Genomic DNA, 23,607 nt, shown 5'->3' with positions numbered 1-23,607 from the left:
ATTTTATTAACATATCCATATAACAAATCTAAAACAAAGTCTTAAAAATATTGATTTGATCATATCGTAAACCGCAGAGTTGTTATCGACTATATTTTTGAAACTGAAAATAACAAAAATGGCGGCCTCCATGGTGTGATTTAAAACGTGTGCATGTTCATCAATTAGTAAGGAATCATGAGTAATATTTACATCCAGGAACCTCCAACAGATGGAAAGGTAAATTCGATTTTCTTATAACGTGTGTATGAAATTAAAATGAAATAAGTAATTATAAATAGTCCATTGATTCAATTTGCACGATTTGTGTACTTTAGTAACAATGTAGCTCTTATTGAACAGCTGTTTTTCCAGCACTACTAGAGGTTCAGTGTATGTGATAAATGCATTGTTTCAACCAGGAAAGTAAAAATAAATATCGTTAATACCTAAGATTATGTTTTTAATTGTATCTCATACGCCAACAAGACAGTTGGTTAAGGTTCATGTAATGGCTTTAACCAGTGATATTTTGCAAGCCTAAAACGCATTACTGTGCTGCAATTGAACAGAACTAATTTCATTAATTGTTGGTATATACCCTGGCTAACTGTCAGTCTTACTGTTGATAAGTAATTTGTGAAGCTGCTTGTAAATTTCAGTAAAATAAGAGAAAAATGTATATTTCTGGAGAAGACATAAAACTCGTGTGAATTGATATTTTCGATCCGCCATTTATAGCAGCCATTTGCATTTACTACACTAGGCTCCTGCGCTATTTGCTGGTCCGATTTTGCCAAACAAACTGTTGGAGTACCTGGCATATTCTCAACTGAACACGATGGCATGATTATTTGGTTCCATCAATACAATTCACACGAGTTCTATGTCTTCTCCAGAAATATACATTTTTCTCATATTTTACTGTATTTTACACGCAGCTTCACAAATTACATATCAACAGTGAGACTGACAGTTAGCCAGGGTATATACCAACAATTAATGAAATTAGTTCTGTTCAATTGCAGCACAGTAATGAGTTTTAGGCTTGCAAAATATCACTGTTTAAAGCCATTACATGAACCTTAAACCATAGGTGTTTATTAAATTAGCACTCTGGGTAAATCAAAGACCCACTATAGACTAATATATAGAGAATGGTAAGGAACTCATCCGTGATGCAAAATTAGGTAATTTAGTTCAAAGTGCTGTAAACAATTATCCAGGCCAGAAATCTCAACAGCTATGGCCTTAATTAAAAGTTAAGATGTTAAACTTCAATATGATTTAGGCTAAATTACATTAGATAGCATACACATAGTATAGAAAAGTACCGCCTCTCCTGAAAGACAATGAAACCCCTGCATATTATCAATGAAAATTGGAATTTACCATGCGCACAGTCAGTGTTATGTCAAAACTTGTACTCTGCATGGACAGGACCCACCATATATTCGATTTGATAAAGGTGAAAAAAATACCTTGTTTTTATTTTTATTCAATAAAGTGCAGCAGCTACATGTACAGGTGTAAAATTTAAGCTTTCATTTGATTTGCTATGCCTTATTAGTTATTACTGGCTACCTGTAACCAGCATATTATTAAAGATGTTCCACCGCCGACAAAGCATAAATGATATTTATCAGTTGAACAATAATTAGTGTTTGATCATGTATATATATGTCTAATTAACACAAAATATAACATAAAATAATCTATTTCGCCTTTGGTGCATGCGTAATCAGTGCTTCCTTCCATATAGGATATACTGACACGGATTTTTTTCGGGATGCAACTAATTATTTTTCATACTTTTAACTTAAAGTAAAATTAGAAGCTCAAACTTTTCAATGGTGGTAATGGCGTAAAGTAAGTAACTTTTGTAACTGAAGAAAAATACGAAATTGTCTGCTCCTGTTTTTGATAGTGAAAAAATACCAGTTATCAGCGGTGGAGCATCTTTAACATATATGGTTATTAAAGACCAACTACCTTTTGAAACAAAAATTAAGTTTCCAATAAACAATAATAACATAAAAATATTTACATTTATGGTCTAAGATGAGGTTACAACACCTACACTACAGTAACAAATACAAGATTCCTTGCGTAATCTATGTTAATAGTAAGTGTTACATCTGTTATTATGAATAATTGCAGGTGTTGCTGGTTATGGCTGTTGTTTTTATGAAAGCAGGTGTTGCTGGTTATGGCTGTTGTTTTTATGAAAGCAGGTGTTGCTGGTTATGGCTGTTGTTTTTATGAAAGCAGGTGTTGCTGGTTATGGCTGTTGTTTTTATGAAAGCAGGTGTTGCTGGTTATGGCTGTTGTTTTTATGAAAGCAGGTGTTGCTGGTTATGGCTGTTGTTTTTATGAAAGCAGGTGTTGCTGGTTATGGCTGTTGTTTTTATGAAAGCAGGTGTTGCTGGTTATGGCTGTTGTTTTTATGAAAGCAGGTGTTGCTGGTTATGGCTGTTGTTTTTAGGTCATCTGACCCGAAGGGTCAGGATGACCTATAGTCGTCATGTTTCGTCCGTCGTCGTGCGCCTTGCGCCGTCCGCCGTGCGCCGTGCGTTAACTTTTCACATTTTGAACTTCTTCTCAAGTTCTATCAGTGCGATTTGGCTGAAACTTGCATGAAATGATCCTGCCATGGTCCCGACAAAGTGTTGTTATTTTTCGGGTCGATCCGAAATCCAAGATGGCCGCCAAAGCCGCCATCTTGAAAACACATTTTGAACTTCTTCTCAAGTTCTACCAGTGCGATTAGGCTGAAACTTGCATGAAATGATCCTGACATGGTCCCGACAAAGTGTTGTTATTTTTCGGGTCGATCCGAAATCCAAGATGGCCGCCACAGCCGCCATCTTGAAAACACATTTTGAACTTCTTCTCAAGTTCTACCAGTGCGATTTGGCTGAAACTTGCATGAAATGATCCTGACATGGTCCCGACAAAGTGTTGTTATTTTTCGGGTCGATCCGAAATCCAAGATGGCCGCCACAGCCGCCATCTTGAAAATACATTTTGAACTTCTTCTCTCAAGTTCCACCAGTGCAATTAGGCTGTAACTTGCATGAAATGATCCTGACATGGTCCCGACAAAGTGTTGTTACTTTTTGGGTCGATCCGAAATTCAAGATGGCCGCCACAGCCGCCATCTTGAAAACACATTTTGAACTTCTTCTCAAGTTCTACTGGTGTGATTTGGCTGAAACTTGCATGAAATGATCCTGACATGGTCCCGACAAAGTGTTGTTATTTTTCGGGTCATTCCGAAATCCAAGATGGCCGCCACAGTCGCCATCTTGAAAGCACATTTTGAACTTCTTCTCAAGTTCTAATGGTGCGATTTGGCTGAAACTTGCATGAAATGATCCTGACATGGTCCCGACAAAGTGTTGTTATTTTTCGGGTCGATCCGAAATCCAAGATGGCCGCCACAGCCGCCATCTTGAAAATACATTTTGAACTTCTTCTCAAGTTCTACCGGTGCGATTTGGCTGAAACTTGCATGAAATGATCCTGATATGGTCCCGACAAAGTGTTGTTTTTTCGGGTTCCGAAATTTGGCCGCCACAGCACCACTTGAAAACATTTGGTCGATCCGAAATCCAAGATGGCCGCCACAGCCACCATCTGAAAACAATACACATTGAACTTCTTCTCAAGTTCTGCCGGTGCGATTTGGCTGAAACTGGCATGAAATGATCCTGACATGGTCCCGACAAAGTGTTGTTATTTTTCTGGTCGATCCGAAATTCAAGATGGCCGCCACAGCCGCCATCTTGAAAACACATTTTGAACTTCTTCTCAAGTTCTACCGGTGCGGTTTGGCTGAAACTGGCATGAAATGATCCTGATATGGTCCCGACAAAGTGTTGTTAATTTTTGGGGTCGATCCGTAATCCAAGATGGCCGCCAAAGCCGCCATCTTAAAAACACATTTTGAACTTCTTCTCAAGTTCTACCAGTGCGATTTGGCTGAAACTTGCATGAAATGATCCTGACATGATCCCGACAAAGTGTTGTTATTTTTCCGGTCAATCCGAAAACCAAGATGGCCGCCACAGCCGCCATCTTGAAAACACATTTTGAACTTCTTCTCAAGTTCTACCAGTGCGATTTCGCTGAAACTTGCATAAAATGATCCTGACATGGTCCCGACAAAGTGTTGTTATTTTTCGGGTCAATCCGAAATCCAAGATGGCCGCCACAGCCACCATCTTGAAAATACATTTTGAACTTCTTCTCAAGTTCTACCAGTGCAATTGTGCTGAAACTTGCATGAAATGATCCTGACATGGTCCCGAAAAAGTGTTGTTATTTTTCGGGTCGAACCGAAATCCAAGATGGCCGCCACAGCCGCCATCTTGAAAACACATTTTGAACTTCTTCTCAAGTTCTACCGGTGCGGTTTGGCTGAAACTTGCATGAAATGATCCTGACATGGTCCCGACAAAGTGTTGTTTTTTTTCAGGTCAATCCGAAATTCAAGATGGCCGCCACAGCCGCCATCTTGAAAACACATTTTGAACTTCTTCTCAAGTTCTACCGGTGCGGTTTGGCTGAAACTGGCATGAAATGATCCTGATATGGTCCCGACAAAGTGTTGTTATTTTTCGGGTCGATCCGAAATCCAAGATGGCCGCCAAAGCCGCCATCTTGAAAACACATTTTGAACTTCTTCTCAAGTTCTACCAGTGCGATTTGGCTGAAACTTGCATGAAATGATCCTGACATGGTCCCGACAAAGTGTTGTTATTTTTCGGGTCAATCCGAAAACCAAGATGGCTGCCACAGCCGCCATCCTCTTTAAAACACATTTTGAACTTCTTCTCAAGTTCTACCAGTGCGATTTGGCTGAAACTTGCATGAAATGATCCTGACATGGTCCCGACAAAGTGTTGTTACATCTCTGGTTGATCCCAAATCGAAGATGGCTACCATGACACTATATCTAATTAACTTCCTACATGTTAAGGCCCTTTGGCCTCTTGTTTGAAAGAAAATTTGTTGAAAGAAATTGAAAATGATCCTGACATGGTCCTGACAAAGTGACACCATATGAAATTAAATTTACTATTGCCAATGTAGTCAGATGACCGTTAAGGCCCTTTGGGCATCTTGTTATGAAAGCAGGTGTTGCTGGTTATGGCTGTTGTTTTTATGAAAGCAGGTGTTGCTGGTTATGGCTGTTGTTTAAGAATTTTTGCAGGTGTTGCTCAGCTGGTTACATCTATTGTTTATGAATAATTGCAGGTGTTGTTGGTTACATCTGTTGGAGAAATTGACATAGAACTGTGGTCCAGAGAAGCTCCAAAGGCTTGTCGTAATTTTGTACAGCTATGTATGGAAGGCTACTACAATGGTACTACATTCCACCGTGTGGTGAAGGACTTCATCGTACAGGGAGGAGACCCCACAGGCACTGGAGAAGGTGGCGATTCTATCTACGGAGCTCCATTTAAGGTAATGTCGACACAGACAGAAAAAGGATTTATCTACAGATTGTAGCTCTGTTTGAAATACTGGAACACTTCACTTGTTCTCTCTTACAATGGAATTAAGTATTGACTTCATTTTCTGTTGTAAATTGTTTCATTTAATGCTCCAATCAAAATACCTAAATATCAAATAACTGATAATCACTTGATTGATCCTTAAAAAGGTATTATCCCCGCGAAACATGTTTGCAGGGGATATTAATTTGGGCTCCTGCCGTCCGTCCGTTGGATAATCTTTTCCGGGTTATAACTCAAAAACTGTTCAACGCAGCTCTAGGAAATTTTCGGAATATATCAGACAAGTGCCCTAGTTGTGCCTCTTGCTATTGCTGACCTTCCATATAAGGTCTTTTTTCTGTTACCATGGAAACTTAGTCAAAAATACCAAATTACTGTTTCCTCTTGTTTCCGGGCTATGACTCCAAAACCATTCAACGCAGCTCAATGAAACTTTCTGTATATATATCAGACAAGTAACTGCTGGTTTTTTTTTCAGTTTTAAAATTTCCCATACATTTAAAGTTATACTTTAGTAATTGTTACTTTGACCTTGATGTATTTGGGTTTTTATACCAACCGCGGGGTGTATGGGATTATGCCATGCTTTGCGGCTCCTTGTCATTACATTTGACCAATAATTGAGCAATGTTCATTGGAGTATTAAAGTAATACATATAATGTAATTTGTAAGAATGGGTAACAATACGGAATCAAAGATTAATGCATAAATGCTTCTTATCTATGTATGATTTTTAGAAAGTATGTCTTGAATAAGTAAAAAATGAGTGAGCTGTTGTAATTTAAGGATGAAATCCACAGTAGACTTCGCTTTGTCCGGCGTGGATTGGTAGCCATGGCTAATGCAGGTCCCCACGATAATGGCAGTCAGTTCTTCTTCACCATGGCAGCCACACCAGAATTACAAAATAAACACACAATATTTGGAAAGGTACGTATACCCAGCATGTGGTTTAGTAGTACAATGATAAAATCATATCAGTATAAAATCACATAATATAGTTTAGGTGTTCAAAATGATTGTTAAATCAGAAAATTAGATAAAATCAATGTCTTTATATTATTAAGAATGTTAACATCAGATGAGTTCTACACAACATGTATTTGAACTGGACACTTTAGAAACAGCAATTGACCTTTAACATGACCTTTATAGAGACCCTATCTAAGTAGAGGTCAGACTCAATAATGAGTTATAATGACCCGCCTTTAGAGGTGAGCTTCCTGAAGTGCCCTGTATAACACATTCCATGTGACTGTCGAAAGTAAGGAAGTGAATTAATGATTGGTTGCATCTTAAAAGCAATCTTTAGTGTATAACATAAATATAAGCCTTGTTAATTTTAGGTTGGTGGGGACACTATATACAATATGATACGACTTCAGGAGGTGGATGTGGACAGCAATGATCGCCCAACCTACCCAATCAAGATTAAAAACACAAAGGTAGCATATTAATTATTGATGAGTTGGATGTGTAACACAGTGGTGACTTCCATAATTATCTCCCCTTATAGTGTTTGTCATAAGCATTGAGGGCCATACTTTTAGTTGAAAATTTAAAAGTTAATACTATTCACCGAAACTTCTTATGCTCATAACTAATGGTTCAGTTTCAATAAGACTTCAACAGTAACAGTAACATGTGTAGATATATACATTCAGATTAAATACTGCCAATATTAGTACGGCACTGGCATACAGTTTTACTTGTAACTTGTGGGAGGACATTGGGAATTATTTTTCATCACCACCATTTAGATTATAAAAGTGTGTTTATATCAAATAATTTATACAAAGAGTTAATATCCCTATAGGTGCTGTCCAATCCATTTGATGATATTGTGCCGAGACAGAAAACTAATGAATCAGAGGAAAGTGATTCCAAGTCAAAAAGCAAATCAAAGGGAACAAAGTAAGTGTAATGTAAGCTTGTAATTAATGTTTCTATAAGGAAGATATATGGTGTGTAGGACAAGGAAGTTGTTAATGACTTTGTCTGTAAGACATCAGTATTCCAAACAAAGGTACTACATATATAACATTTATTTCTTACCCAGTGTATTATGTCTATCATCTTCACATCATTATTTGGATACAAGTTTCTGTATCTCTGTCATATACAAGTGAAAACAATTCATTGTTACTGTAGTGTATAAACTGTAATGTTAGTGTATGTACTGAATGTGTTGATACAGTTGTAATGTTAGTGTATTTACTGAATGTGTTGATACAGTTGTAATGTCAGTGTATGTACTGAATGTGTTGATACAGTTGTAATGTACAGTTGTAATGTCAGTGTAGTATGGTACTGAATGTGTTGATACAGTTGTAATGTCAGTGTATGTACTGATTGTTGTAGTTGATACAGTTGTAATGTAATGTCAGTGTATGTACTGAATGTGTTGATACAGTTGTAATGTAATGTATGTGTATGTACTGAATGTGTTGATACAGTTGTAATGTCAGTGTATGTACTGAATGTGTTGATACAGTTGTAATGTCAATGTATTGTACTGAATGTGTTGATACAGTTGTTGTAATGTAATGATCAGTGTATGTAGTGTAGTACTGAATGTGTTGATACAGTTGTAATGTTAGTGTATGTACTGAATGTGTTGATTCAGTTGTAATGTCAGTGTATGTACTGAATGTGTTGATACAGTTGTAATGTCAGTGTATGTACTGAATGTGTTGATACAGTTGTAATGTCAGTGTATGTACTGAATGTGTTGATACAGTTGTAATGTTAGTGTATGTACTGAATGTGTTGATGATACAGTTGTAATGTCAGTGTATGTACTGAATGTGTTGATACAGTTGTAATGTCAGTGTATGTACTGAATGTGTTGATACAGTTGTAATGTCAGTGTATGTACTGAATGTGTTGATACAGTTGTAATGTCAGTGTATGTACTGAATGTGTTGATACAGTTGTAATGTCAGTGTATGTACTGAATGTGTTGATACAGTTGTAATGTCAGTGTATGTACTGAATGTGTTGATACAGTTGTAATGTCAGTGTATGTACTGAATGTGTTGATACAGTTGAATGTGTTGATACAGTTGTAATGTCAGTGTATGTACTGAATGTGTTGATACAGTTGTAATGTCAGTGTATGTACTGAATGTGTTGATACAGTTGTAATGTCAGTGTATGTACTGAATGTGTTGATACAGTTGTAATGTTAGTGTTAGTACTGAATGTGTTGATACAGTTGTAATGTCAGTGTATGTACTGAATGAGTTCATACAGTTGACTCCTATCTCTTTAGGAACTACAGCCTGTTGTCGTTTGGTGAGGAGGCTGAAGAAGACGAAGAAGAAGTCTCCGTGGCAGTCAAGGTAACATTGCCAAGATTTGCTTTTAATTCAGTGTAAAACTGCACCACTTTATTTTTTCGTGTAACATACAAAATTTTGCATCATTTTCAATTTCAATATTATATGTATTAGCAAATACATAAATTTGCAATAAATGGCTCTTTACTGACAATTGTGCATTCAGAAATTATGAAAATTTGTTTTGCACGAAAATAAAGTGATTTATGTATACAGTACTGCCATTCAGTGAGGGGCCGCAGTAGTTGAATTGTTTATGTATACAGTACTGCCATTCAGTGAGGGGTCACAGAGGTTGAATAGTTTATGTATACAGTACTGCCATTCAGTAAGGGGCCACAGTGGTTGAGTAGTTTATATATACAGTACTGCCATTCAGTGAGGGGCCACAGTGGTTGAATAGTTTATGTATACAGTACTGCCATTCAGTGAGGGGCCGCAGTAGTTGAATAGTTTATGTATACAGTACTGCCATTCAGTGAGGGGCCACAGTAGTTGAATAGTTTATGTATACAGTACTGCCATTCAGTGAGGGGCCACAGTGGTTGAGTGGTTTATGTATACAGTACTGCCATTCAGTGAGGGGCCGCTGTGGCAGATCGTTTTTAGTATACAGTGCTGCCATTCAGTGAGGGGTCGCGATGGTTGAGTGGTTTATGTATACAGTACTGCCATTCAGTGAGGGCCGCAGTGAGTGGTTTATGTATACAGTACTGCCATTCAGTGAAGGGCCGCGTTTGCTGAGTGGTTTATGTATACAGTACTGCCATTCAGTGAGGGGCTGCGGTGGTCAAGTGGTTTTTGTATACAGTACTGCCATTCAGTGAGGGGTCGCGGTGGTCAAGTGCTTTTTGTATACAGTACTGCCATTCAGTGAGGGGCCGCTGTGGCAGATTGGTTTTAGTATACAGTACTGCCATTCAGTGAGGGGTCGCGGTGGTTGAGTGGTTTATGTATACAGTACTGCCATTCAGTGAGGGGCCGCAGTGAGTAGTTTATGTATACAGTACTGCCATTCAGTGAAGGGCCGCGGTGGCCAAGTGGTTTATGTTTACAGTACTGCCATTCATTGAGGAGCCGCGGTGGTCAAGTGGTTTTTGTATACAGTACTGCCATTCAATGAAGGGCGGCTGTGGCAGATTGGTTTTAGTATACAGTACTGCCATTCAGTGAGGGGTCGCGGTGGTTGAGTGGTTTATGTATACAGTACTGCCATTCAGTGAGGGGCCGCAGTGAGTGGTTTATGTATACAGTACATTCAGTGAGGGGCCCCAGTGATTGAGTGGTTTATGTATACAGTACTGCCATTTAGTGAGGGGCCGCTGTGGCAGATTGTTTTTAGTATACAGTGCTGCCATTCAGTGAGGGGTCGCGGTGGTTGAGTGGTTTATGTATACAGTATTGCCATTCAGTGAGGGGCCGCAGTGAGTGGTTTATGTATACAGTACTGCCATTCAGTGAAGGGCCGCGTTGGCTGAGTGGTTTATGTATAGAGTACTGCCATTCAGTGAGGCGCTGCGGTGGTCAAGTGGTTTTTGTATACAGTACTGCCATTCAGTGAGGGGCCGCGGTGGTCAAGTGGTTTTTGTATACAGTACTGCCATTCAGTGAGGGGCCGCTGTGGCAGATTGGTTTTAGTATACAGTACTGCCATTCAGTGAGGGGTCGCGGTGGTCAAGTGGTTTTTGTATACAGTACTGCCATTCAGTGAGGGGCCGCTGTGGCAGATTGGTTTTAGTATACAGTACTGCCATTCAGTGAGGGGTCGCGGTGGTTGAGTGGTTTATGTATACAGTACTGCCATTCAGTGAGGGGTCGCGGTGGTTGAGTGGTTTATGTATACAGTACTGCCATTCAGTGAGGGGCCACAGTGAGTAGTTTATGTATACAGTACTGCCATTCAGTGAAGGGCAGCGGTGGCCAAGTGGTTTATGTATACAGTACTGCCATTCAGTGAGGGGCCGCGGTGGTCAAGTGGTTTTTGTATACAGTACTGCCATTCAGTGAAGGGCCGCGGTGGTCAAGTGGTTTTTGTATACAGTACATTCAGTGAGGGGCCGCAGTGATTGAATGGTTTATGTATACAGTACTGCCATTCAGTGAAGGGCCACAGTGGTGGAGTGGTTTATGTATACAGTACTGCCATTCAGTGAGGGGCCACGATTGTCGAGCGGTAAGGATATTCTGACATAATACCACAAGCAATCCATCTCTGAGTGATGAGTTAGAATTTCGTGTGGGGCAGATGCCAGGTACTGACCACTGGTTGGTAGTTTTCTCCAGATTCTCAGATTTCTAGCAGAAAGTTGGAATTCTATCAACTTCATGATGAGGACTTTTGGTACATTTTGTATCTTAACAAATATTATCATCTCATGCTCTGCATGTTATATCAGAATGTGAAGTTTAAATAAACTTGTAAACATTACAATCTGTGTGTCACAGGACATGAAGGGGAAAAGTAAGAGCAGCCATGATCTTACTGACGATCCAAAATTAAGTTCACAACCTGCTGTAACAGCCGACCGTAAAAAGAGGAAAAAGGACAGCGACGATGACGATGATGAAGATGATGAGGTTAGTGACATGAAGAAGACAGTGTGTGTCTTCGTTTATTATCAGTAACTTAAATCAGAATGAACTGGTTTGACTTTGAATTAAGCTTTGTATGAGATGTATAATGGTGTGATGGAGGCTTCACTATATATACACTGTGTCTGTATATTTTTGTGTGTCTCCTCAGTGCACAAAGGTGGTGAAATTAAAGTACAGAAAAAATGTGAATATGATGAGGTTAATACTGCAAAAAGATGATGTCGAAAAATTCTTTGAATTGTCTTTCAGTCTGATGAGGAAATCAAGTCAGTTCAGAAAAAATTGAAATCCAGCTCTGAGATAGGAATGAAAGGCAGACATTCTATAGATCTGAGTACACCAGAGGAATCAGTGGAGAAATTATCCAGAAAGTAAGATTCTACCTTTAGTTAGTATTTGATAGAATCTTTCGTTTCCATCAATTGAGCCAATACAGAAAAATATAATAAAACTTGTACAAAACTGCATTTGAACATTGCTAGAGGATAAAAGTTTCCAAGTGTTTAGGTTGAACACCATTATCTCAAACTTATGTAATTCGTAAACTAACCAAAGTATAATCTGAATTATTAAAGGTAGATTTCACCCAATCAAATATAAAGACTACGAAATTGAAATTTATCCTGTACATAGATATAATCTTCAGATCATTTTCAATTCATACTGCAAATATGGGTGGTCAGTTGCCTAGCTTGACCAGAAAAATACTCCTCTAAAAATAGAGCAAAGTCAAGCTTTACATAGAACATGACATATTTTTTTCCAAAACGAGGCCACATCAACAAACGGAAGGGTGCAACAAAATGTCAGATAGCAGTGACAGTCTTGCCACAGCATGTCTTGTAAAAAAAAAAATCGAAGTGCGATGGATAGTTTATACACATATAATCTAAAACACTTCATGTTACTGGCATACGCTCACTAGCTTAGTACATCAAACATATATGTAGTTTGTCTGCCACTGCATGTCCGCTGGCATATGTGTTGAAATTTGACTCACTACGTGCAACACGAGTCCCAACAGAATCCGGGCTCGTTCCGCTTGAGATGTGGCTTCTGTTTCTTCTATTGCTACAAGCCATCTCTGAATTTCATTCCTATAGATATCATAGGGTGCTACCAATTCCTTTTTTATTATTTCCTCCTCTTTGTTGCCAATTCAGGTATATTTTTTTTCTCAAATGCTTTCATTCAGTCATTTTGATTACTTTTAGTACGAAACAATACACATGCGCGAAACTTCGACAACACAATCCATCCCAGCTTCATTTGCATACAATCCTGTCAGCCTGACGATCGTAATAAATCAAGGATTTCCTTTAATTTTGTTTTCAAGACACATTTGTTCAATCTCATATGCATAAAGATATTAAATTGAGATATTTTTAATATATTTTTTCATCTTTTCTTACTTTTATCGGATTTTACAAAAAATATTTATTTGGGTGGGCGAAACGTACCTTTAAGTTTGTCCAAAAGCTGTTTAAAAACGTGCTAAAGTAGGACAAATACCACATATTTCAGAATTACACTTAATCTGTATGGATGTTGTAGGGAACAGTTGAGGAAAGAGGCAAAACAGCTGAAAAAGGAGTTGAGAGGGTCGACAGGAAAGGAGGAAAGTAAATCTGACAAAACTGACACGAAAAAACAAAAAGGTAAGTCAGGTTACAACCGTCCATTTTGTATGTCAGGATACAACCGTCCCTTTTCTTACTGTTAATAATAACTCTGTTATCCGATACTAGACGAATATACGTACCCAGCCTACTACATGGTATATACCTTTCGGCAGGGTATGAAATCGTCACTTTACATTGTACACAATAAATGATGGCTTTTGGTTTGGTCTTCAAAAAAAAGACGTTTATGTCATATTCTTAACGTAACAATATGGCAAAAAACACCTCTAAAACTTAACAAACAAGTATTTATTATAGTACACGTATATTACAAGAGAGCCTATCATTGATTGCAAGGTCAAGGGGAGTAACTTGTACATGACACTTTAATTGACTAAGAACACAGAATTCGACGGTCCGGAAAATTCGTAATCTGGGCAGTTTAGGCTGGGAACGAATGTGTCTGGATTACCACAGTCTAGACATTATCCTTCTGCAGCTTTGGCGGACTGTTTTTGCTATAGTTTCTAAATCTATTTAAATGTTTTTATTCTTCATCTGGATTACACTGATACGATAATTGTTTCTAAATAAATGTATGACAAATTGCTTGAGTCCAGAGACTTGTATTTGCAATTTTATTTTAATTAGTTGTTTTCTTATGACGTACTACTTTCTTATGTCTCTTGTTGTAGTCTTGCATAAGTCAAGAGACTAGCAAAACTTTTTAACTAATTAATATAAAAATATTAATGAAATCGACTAAAGCAAGATTCAATCCTTTAAAAATATCTTTCCATGAAAATTATGAGAAGTTCATTATGTAAATAAAAATGTGCGAGATGAAGTGATTATTTTACTACACAGATTTGGAGCCTGCTAATGATGTGGTGGCTAGCTATCTGAAGGAGAAGGAGAAATATCAGAATATAAAAAAACAACAATCCAAGAAAGGCTCGAGTCGGGAGAATGCCACAATGGAGCTTTTGTCAAAGTTCCAGAATAAACTGAGATCGGCGAAGGTAGTGGGTGCCGATTATGAGGAGGAGAAAGAGGAGGAAAAAGAGGAGGGAGAGGAGGAGGACCCGGGTGATATGTCCTGGTAAGTTTGTATTAGAAAGTTAGATACCAAGTAAGTGTTGTTTTGTCTAGCTCTAACTACCATATACCACCACAGCTATATTACTGTAACTATCTAGTATAACTCAATGATATTTTGCAGGTATGTCGTTGTTTCAGCTTCATGGCTTTTTGATCGTTACAGAGAGAGGAATCAGAAATTTTTTGAGTTAGAAATGAAAGTTAATACTCGGATGTTTTTTTTGTAGGATGAGACATACCCTGAAGTTCGAATCAGAGGAAAGTAAGAGGAAAGTTATTGATGCTAATGTGGAAGAGTTGGACAGATATGACTATTTCGATCCACGAAATCCTCTCACACAACGTCGACGAGAAGCCAGCAAACAGGCAATGAAAGCGAAAAAGAAGTAAAAACTTGTGTTATTCCAGTGTGAAAGTGATGAATGGGAGAATTGTTTGTAAGTTGATATTCATTTTCCTGTTGGAACAGCGTTGTAAGTAACCGTGCAAATGAGAGAGAAAAAGATGTGCTGTGTATTGAAATATTGTAAAAGTGCTTCACAATGTGTCCTCAAGAATAATTTTGACGCATTTAAATCCAAAATTGTGTGGATGGAGATGACAGTTGTCCGACTTTTTAAGATTTTATTTATTCAGTGTTTTACAAAATTATGTTGTAAAGGAAAACAAAGTCATTTGTGTTTGATATATAGAGAGAGAGTACTGATTGTGTCTGTTATTTTTGGTAATACTTGAGGGATTATTTAGGCATTGAACGTCTTTCAGTTGGCATTCATTGACAAAATCCAACAGCGCGCTTCATGGAATTTGCCTCTATCTAATTGGCATTCATATTGGCTATGAATGCCAACTGAAAGACATTCAATGCTTATATTTACATTTGGTTACAATTTTATGTTGAAATAACAAGGGCTCTTGCATCTACAATGAATTAATCATTCGTTATCGTCAAGGATTAAACGGCCATTTTAACAGTCGTTTTCTGTGATCACTGGCACGACAATTGTGACGTCATAATAACCAATTGAAGTTCATAGTTTATATGACTGCCAACTGTGCTTCATAGTGGGACTACTATACAGTGAAAATGTAAATATAACAAGTTATCATTAATTTTATTGTCAAGTTGGAGTGATCAGCCTCTGTATTGCCAGGTTACTGTGATGTTATCATCAAAATCAATTTAGTGATGAATGTGTATAAATCTGTATGTGGTAGTTTAAACATAGAATCTCCTGTTGACTACTACATAGTTAGGGACAGCAGTGGCGGAGTGTTTAAGGTGTTTCAACCCATAATCACTAGCCCTCCATCTCTAAAGTTCAAACCCCACAAAGGGCAGTTTTCAGGTGCTGCTATGACCACAGGTTGATGCTTTGTCTCCAGGTACTCTGGTATTCCTTGTGAATCTGGTACATACTTGAATGTCACCGACTGTTAATAGGATGTAAAACAAATCTAAAGTGACGTAAACTTGCCATATAGTTAGGATTATATTTTTGTGATTTATTTTGATTTCAAAAAATCATGACAGACATCACATATGAAATAAAGTTGATTTACAGATACAGTACCATACTTGACCCTATAAACACCCAAACAAGCTACAGGGTCGGTTATTAGGACATTATCCCTATATTGTCATTGTTGACTTAATGCAGCGATATTCTTCACTTTTTGCTGCTATACTGATGAATTTGTCAAACATCATTGTTGAACAATAAACAAAATAAATCCAGATTTAATCAATTTATTTTATTGATTTTTATTTTGAATATCATTGAATTTGTATTAAAAGAGATTTTTGAAGTCTTTATTTTTTCTGCATAAACCCTCTATCTGACATGACATAAATGATGTAATACTCCCCAGGCGTCCAAGGTTTGTTTTTGGAAACAAACAGAATGAAGAGTACATTTACTAATATGATGGAAACACAGCTGTTGATGGGAGTGATTTGAATTGTCCTGGGATAAAGAAGATATTTATGTATACTTTAAAAGACTTCATACTTCAGATACAGTACATGTATATAATAAGCACATTCACAAAATATATTTTCATTGACCTATTAAATATAGTAAACAGTTGAGTCAGAATCAATATTTCAACTTAAAAAGGATATTTAAGTTCGAGTTTACAAAGTTCAACTGAATCTTAACCATAAATAACTATCCTAGAAGCTATAACACCAATACCAGTGATACACTGGTCATTCTTGGTTGGGTAGGAAATCTCTGTAGCTAATCCTAGTTTTGATTTTGGAAATATTTAGCTATAACAAACAAGAAATTCCCAAGAATTTTCCTCTAGGCGACTTTGCTTCCAAAGTCTGCTGAGTTGGGCTGATCACTACACTACATAAGGCTGCATGTCTCTACGATTGAACCTGTTAACAGTAGAAAGCTGTAGTCACGTCTTATTGGCCTCTTTCTCTTCAGCAATACTACAAGTAAAAAATACAGTAAAGCAATATTACTCTAAATCACAAAATTACATCATGGTGAGTTTTTGTTTGCATGGAAACGCAAAAGTAAGTCACAATATGAAAATAAAGTGGTTAACAGTACTTTGAATTCAATTGTGTTTTCTTCCTTTCATGCTTTCAAAATTGCCATAAAGATCTAGAATCCTATGTGTTACAGACACTCTTCTATTGTGTGTGTGTCTTCCTTTCATGCTTTCAAAATTGCCATAAAGATCTAGAATCCTATGTGTTGTAGACACTCTTCTATTGTGTGTGTGTCTTCCTTTCATGCTTTCAAAATTGCCATAAAGATCTAGAATCCTATGTGTTGTAGACACTCTTCTATTAATACTTAAAAACTTCTCATCCCTGAGTGGTAACCTCTATTGTCAATGTAATACATGAACATACTTATTAAGAAACTGAACACAATCCTGATGGCCATATATAGCTGCGATGTCCTGGGGTGTGTCGCCATACTTGTCAGGAAGGTCAAGGGAAACACCAGCACTATGGAGAGCTCTCAACACTGTCAGTTTCCCTGTTTCTCCAGCGTAATGTGCTGGGGTCCAACCGGAGTCTGTCCGAATCGACCCGTCTGCTCCATGTTCTAGCAGGATGCGAATGCATTCTACAAATCCTAAAAAAAACCAATTCTTAACATCAGACCTCCACTGTGTATCATAGACGTTCCATTCAATTAAACTAACAGATTTAGGCAGATAATACATTTGAATGAGAATTTTGTACCCTCTACTTTGAGGCTTTATTATTGTACCTATGATAAAAGCTTTGTCCTGACTCCATTGGATCTGATATTATATATTAAGTGTATGTATATCCATGTACCTCTCATAGCAGCCCAGTGTAGGGCTGCTCTATCATTCCAATCTGCGTCCTTCAAATTGACATCATACTTGTTGGTGCGGAGGTACTCAACTAACGAGTCAGCGTCACCTGTCGCTGCAGCCTCGTGTACCTCTAGGCCATCAGAAACATGCATCTACAGATACAACACACTAAAACCTTTATACAGGTATACTTTTTGTAATGAAGTGAGTCATTCACAAAATTCTTAAATCACAAGAAGTACTATATTTATCATTATGACATAAAAAATAAATTGCCAAGGACAATAAATGTGTCACGGTTACTTTCCTTTTTTTATTTACTGTGTATTTTTGATAAAGCCGATAAATAGATTAATGATAGCCACTTAATCTGATAGTTATTGTCTTAGTTTGGATTATTCAAAGAATTTCATTCCAGGAATCTTTAAGATTTAAATTTTTTTATAAATCTGGTGAAAGAATCAAATTTTTATATGAAAAATAATGCTAGCCATCTAGCTAATAGAAGCGCTACCTTCTTTTCATCTCTAGACATAGGTATCAAATGTAGCAGGCAGTGAAGTTAGCGGGAAACAAGGGTTCAGGGTGTACACCTCAGCCAAAAGCCTATCTGCTGCAATAGATAGTGAAATGGTGAAGACAGAAGTGTGTGATCCACGCTAAACAGAACATGAATTGTGCACAGTGCAAATGAAAGTACATGTAAGTTGTGCTCAAAACAGATACATGTCCTCTTTCCAAAACCAGCACCATCCTAACATGTCAAGGTCATTCAATACCTAATTTGTCAAGGTCACCCAACACCGAACATGTCAAGATCGCCCAACACCTACCATGTCAAGGTCACCCAACATCTAACATGTCAAGGTCACACATTGTCACCCAACACCTAACATGTCAAGGTTATATAACATGTCAAGATCACCCAACACCTACCATGTCAAGGTCACCCAACACCTAACATGCCAAGGTCACATACTGTCACCCAACATCTAACATGTCAAGGTCACACACTCACCCAACATCTAACATGTCAAGGTCACACACTCACCCAACATCTAACATATCCAAAACACACTCGCACACAATACCTAACATTTCAAGGTCACACACTGTCACCCAACATCTAAAATGTCAAGGTCACACACTGTCACCCAACATCTAAAATGTCAAGGTCACACACTCATCCAACATCTAACATGTCAAGGTCACACACTCACCAAACACCTAACATGTCAAGTTCACCCAACACCTAACACATCAAGGTCACATGCCCTCACCCAACATCTAACATGTGAAGGTTATTCAACATCTAGCATACCGGTATCTAAGACCCCTGGCGCGCTTTCATCCGGGCCATTGAAAGTGATCAATATAAGTTGTATAACTTGTTTTACAAATCGATGTAAAATAAATAAAGTTTTATTAATATATCAAGGTCACACACTCTCTCCCAACATCAATTGTTACAGTCCATACTCTCAAATCAAAGTCACTTGTCTAGAAGAGATATCTCAGGTCAAAATCTGTAATCATTTGATTGGATTTAGGACAAAAAAAATATATATATATGTCTGTTTAGGGTTACCCGGCCGACACTTATTTTATACCCTCGACCCCAATTTTTTCCACTTTTCTTCGAAAAAAAAAATTTAAAAGTCAGGATTTCGATCTCAGACTCTGGTTCCGGCCATTATTTTAGAGTGAAGGACACTAAAAAAGAAAAGAAAAAAACCTGATCTACCAACCCTATTTTTTTTTTGCCAATGTAACCCTTAACAGACATACGGTATATATATTTTTTGGCCTTATGTATTTCACATCCATATGATTGTCTAATCTCTGATCTTTAAATGGTTTACCATGTCCTGGTCTTAATGAATATGCTAGTGCAACAACACTTGACTGGGGAGGGTTTATAGACGACTTGGGAGGGTATAGACGACTTGGGAGGTTATAGACGACTTGGGAGGGTATAGACGACTTGGGAGGGTATAGACGACTTGGGAGGGTATAGACGACTTGGGAGGGTATAGACGACTTGGGAGGGTATAGACGACTTGGGAGGGTATAGACGACTTGGGAGGTGGTTATAGACGACTTGGGAGGGTATAGACGACTTGGGAGGGTATAGACGACTTGGGAGGTTATAGACGACTTGGGAGGGTATAGACGACTTGGGAGGTTATAGACGACTTGGGAGGTTATAGACGACTTGGGAGGGTATAGACGACTTGGGAGGTTATAGACGACTTGGGAGGGTATAGACGACTTGGGAGGGTATAGACGACTTGGGAGGTTATAGACGACTTGGGAGGGTATAGACGACTTGGGAGGTTATAGACGACTTGGGAGGGTATAGACGACTTGGGAGGTTATAGACGACTTGGGAGGGTATAGACGACTTGGGAGGTTATAGACGACTTGGGAGGTTATAGACGACTTGGGAGGGTATAGACGACTTGGGAGGGTATAGACGACTTGGGAGGGTATAGACGACTTGGGAGGGTATAGACGACTTGGGAGGGTATAGACGACTTGGGAGGTAGACGACTTGGGAGGTATAGACGACTTGGGAGGTTATAGACGACTTGGGAGGTTATAGACGATTGGACGACTTGGGAGGTTATAGACGACTTGGGAGGTATAGACGACTTGGGAGGTATAGACGACTTGGGAGGGTATAGACGACTTGGGAGGTTATAGACGACTTGGGAGGTTATAGACGACTTGGGAGGTTATAGACGCTTGGGAGGGTATAGACGACTTGGGAGGTTATAGACGACTTGGGAGGGTATAGACGACTTGGGAGGGTATAGACGACTTGGGAGGGTATAGACGACTTGGGAGGGTATAGACGACTTGGGAGGTTATAGACGACTTGGGAGGGTATAGACGACTTGGGAGGTTATAGACGACTTGGGAGGTTATAGACGACTTGGGAGGTATAGACGACTTGGGAGGGTATAGACGACTTGGGAGGTTATAGACGACTTGGGAGGTTATAGACGACTTGGGAGGTTATAGACGACTTGGGAGGTTATAGACGACTTGGGAGGTTATAGACGACTTGGGAGGTTATAGACGACTTGGGAGGTTATAGACGACTTGGGAGGGTATAGACGACTTGGGAGGTTATAGACGACTTGGGAGGTTATAGACGACTTGGGAGGTTATAGACGACTTGGGAGGGTATAGACGACTTGGGAGGTTATAGACGACTTGGGAGGTTATAGACGACTTGGGAGGGTTATAGACGACTTGGGAGGTTATAGACGACTTGGGAGGTTATAGACGACTTGGGAGGTTATAGACGACTTGGGAGGTTATAGACGACTTGGGAGGGTTATAGACGACTTGGGAGGTTATAGACGACTTGGGAGGGTATAGACGACTTGGGAGGGTATAGACGACTTGGGAGGGTATAGACGACTTGGGAGGTTATAGACGACTTGGGAGGGTATAGACGACTTGGGAGGTTATAGACGACTTGGGAGGTTATAGACGACTTGGGAGGGTATAGACGACTTGGGAGGTTATAGACGACTTGGGAGGTTATAGACGATTGGGAGGTTATAGACGACTTGGGAGGTTATAGACGACTTGGGAGGTTATAGACGACTTGGGAGGTTATAGACGACTTGGGAGGTATAGACGACTTGGGAGGTTATAGACGACTTGGGAGGTTATAGACGACTTGGGAGGTTATAGACGACTTGGGATAGACGACTTGGGAGGTATAGACGACTTGGGAGGTATAAGTATAGACGACTTGGGAGGGTATAACGACTTGGACGACTTGGGGAGGGTATAGACGACTTGGGAGGGTATAGACGACTTGGGAGGTTATAGACGACTTGGGAGGGTATAGACGACTTGGGAGGGTATAGACGACTTGGGAGGTTATAGACGACTTGGGAGGGTATAGACGACTTGGGAGGTTATAGACGACTTGGGAGGTTATAGACGACTTGGGAGGGTATAGACGACTTGGGAGGTTATAGACGACTTGGGAGGGTATAGACGACTTGGGAGGTTATAGACGACTTGGGAGGTTATAGACGACTTGGGAGGGTATAGACGACTTGGGAGGTTATAGACGACTTGGGAGGGTATAGACGACTTGGCAACATCGACAAATAAAACAGGTGTATAATCACAGATAACTTATCAGATCACACTCAACTTAAGATCACTTCCTAAAAAGATTTAAAAAAATGAAAAAAAAATATTTTCATGATGCGATGCTATGTTTCATGTTTTTTTACAGCGAAATTTTATCATGATTATACTAAAATTTACCTCATTTCAAGTTGACTATAATTGTCTATTTTCCTTTTATATTGGTTTTATTATTGGGGATTTTGTAAGGTAGTTCCTTTCATTTTTTGTAAATAAATTCAATCCATATAAATATATATATACTAGCTAATTATAATGATACTGCTACATGTTAGCTTGCTTGCGTTCTATAAACTGTACCTATACACGTATCTAGCTTGACTAGTTGTAGGTCCGGTTTCGATTTGTGGAGAATGCATTAGTGTTGTCCGTTATCTATATATCACCAGTCTCAAGTCATTTTTAATAGATTCGACACGTGTGAAGAATGATTCAGTACAATATTTACCTCCCGGATATTACCTTCCGGTATACGTGTATATTTTTATACTGTATTCTACCTGTAACGTTAAGGTGTAGGGCTTGTTAATGGCTCCTGTAAACCCGGCCCACCCACAAATTTTGTCTTCGGGTATACCCGTACTGTACATACATGGATATGTCCATGTTTTCAGGTCAGTGTCGATAAAAATGTGTAAAACATGACTTAAGAAGCATTTCAAGCTTTTAAAAATCATAAAACTAGTAATTAAATGAGTTTCTCTCTTACCATTTGACTTCTGTTTACATTATCAACGCATCGGATCTCCTTGTCTGTCTTTCGTTCAAATAAAGTCAATTTTAGAAATGTTCCGAACGGTATACGAACGGTTAACATTTCCTAGTTATCTCCCTCTAGTCAATATAATGGCTTTTTAAACCAATTCGACAGTAAGGATTTCGCCGTTTTCGATTTTTCGGCCAGTTCGACTGCTTATTAAAGTCATTATTTCAAGTATAAGCCATGAGGGACATGTAGTTTTTAATACAGGCCTGTGAGGGCTTTGTCAATGCTCGTCTGGAAACAATATAAAACCACCGTTGGTTAAAGTCATTATTTCAAGTATAAATCCTGACGGACCTGCAGGTTTTTTTTATACAGGACCGCGAGGGCTTTGTCAAGGCTCGTCTGAAAACAATATAAAATCACCAGGTCCGTCTTTGATTAATAAACGAACAACTAGGTCAAACCGGTCAAACCGTATAATCGAAAACGGCCCTGGTATATGTACAATGTAGGTCTGACGTCACAATTAAATGTATTCAATGACGTCATGCCTTTAATTGATTAAAAGGCAAAAAAAAAAAATATCTCTGTTTAGGGTTACCCGACCGACCCTAATTTTTTACCCCCGACCCTATTTTCTCCCCTTTTCTAAAAAAAAAAAAAAAAAAAAAAAAACACCAGAAAATATATACCGATGACCTAAGATGAGGTTACAACATCGAAGATATGCCAGATTTCCTGTGTATCTCTGTTTTGCCGTCTGACGTATAGTGACAGTCAACTATAGCTACCGTACGGTATTTAGAACGACGGCGGGAAAGAAAAGACGACTCTCGTTATGAATATTAGCATTACAAAGTTTGTTCTAATTTTAATTAAAATGAACTTGACTTTCATTTAAGGTCACAGGGGTCAAATAGGCTAAAATCTTTAAACTACTTCTTCTAAATAACCAAAAGGCCTAGGGACCTGATATTGGGCATGTTGCATGCTGGGATAAAGGGCTACCAAGTTTGTTCAAATTAATGGCATTGACTTTCATAAGGTCAAGGGTCAAGTAGGCTAAAATCTTTAAACGAATTCTTTTTAATAACCAAAAGGCATAGGGACCTGATATATGGCCTGTTACATGCTGGGATGAAGGGCTATCAAGTTATTTTTAATGAATGACCTTGACCTTCATTCAAGGTCACATGGGTCAAATAGGCTAAAATATTTATGATATAAATTCTTATTC

The 23,607-nt window shown here is 38.6% G+C and overlaps 2 protein-coding genes across 3 annotated transcripts; one reads left to right on the top strand and one right to left on the bottom strand.

Annotated features, from left to right (window-relative positions):
• Positions 1-62: 62 nt before the first annotated feature.
• LOC138326087 (spliceosome-associated protein CWC27 homolog) lies at positions 63-15,913 on the top strand. The gene is made up of 11 exons (XM_069272225.1): positions 63-219; positions 5,242-5,451; positions 6,292-6,435; positions 6,852-6,950; positions 7,322-7,419; positions 8,780-8,849; positions 11,292-11,423; positions 11,691-11,812; positions 12,996-13,099; positions 13,931-14,165; positions 14,392-15,913. The coding sequence occupies exons 1-11, from the start codon at positions 178-180 to the stop codon at positions 14,552-14,554; spliced, it is 1,419 nt and encodes a 472-aa protein (XP_069128326.1). The 5' UTR covers positions 63-177; the 3' UTR covers positions 14,555-15,913.
• Positions 15,904-22,433, bottom strand: LOC138326089 (ankyrin repeat domain-containing protein 66-like). 2 transcript variants are annotated; one of them, XM_069272228.1, is made up of 5 exons: positions 22,374-22,433; positions 17,997-18,095; positions 17,481-17,634; positions 17,043-17,271; positions 15,904-16,610 (listed from the first exon to the last, which is right to left on the bottom strand). In XM_069272228.1, exons 2-5 carry the CDS (start codon positions 18,015-18,017, stop codon positions 16,577-16,579), a joined length of 438 nt encoding a protein of 145 aa, XP_069128329.1. In that variant the 5' UTR covers positions 18,018-18,095; positions 22,374-22,433; the 3' UTR covers positions 15,904-16,576. The 2 variants fall into 2 exon arrangements, with proteins under 2 accessions (XP_069128329.1, XP_069128330.1); XM_069272229.1 differs by lacking the exon at positions 17,997-18,095 and having other exon boundaries at positions 22,374-22,432.
• Positions 22,434-23,607: the final 1,174 nt, after the last annotated feature.

Source organism: Argopecten irradians, chromosome 6 (assembly GCF_041381155.1).
Source record: "Argopecten irradians isolate NY chromosome 6, Ai_NY, whole genome shotgun sequence".
NCBI lineage: Eukaryota > Metazoa > Mollusca > Bivalvia > Pectinida > Pectinidae > Argopecten > Argopecten irradians.
The sequence above is the reverse complement of the archived record's forward strand: the minus strand, read 5'-3'. Positions and strand labels throughout refer to the sequence as shown.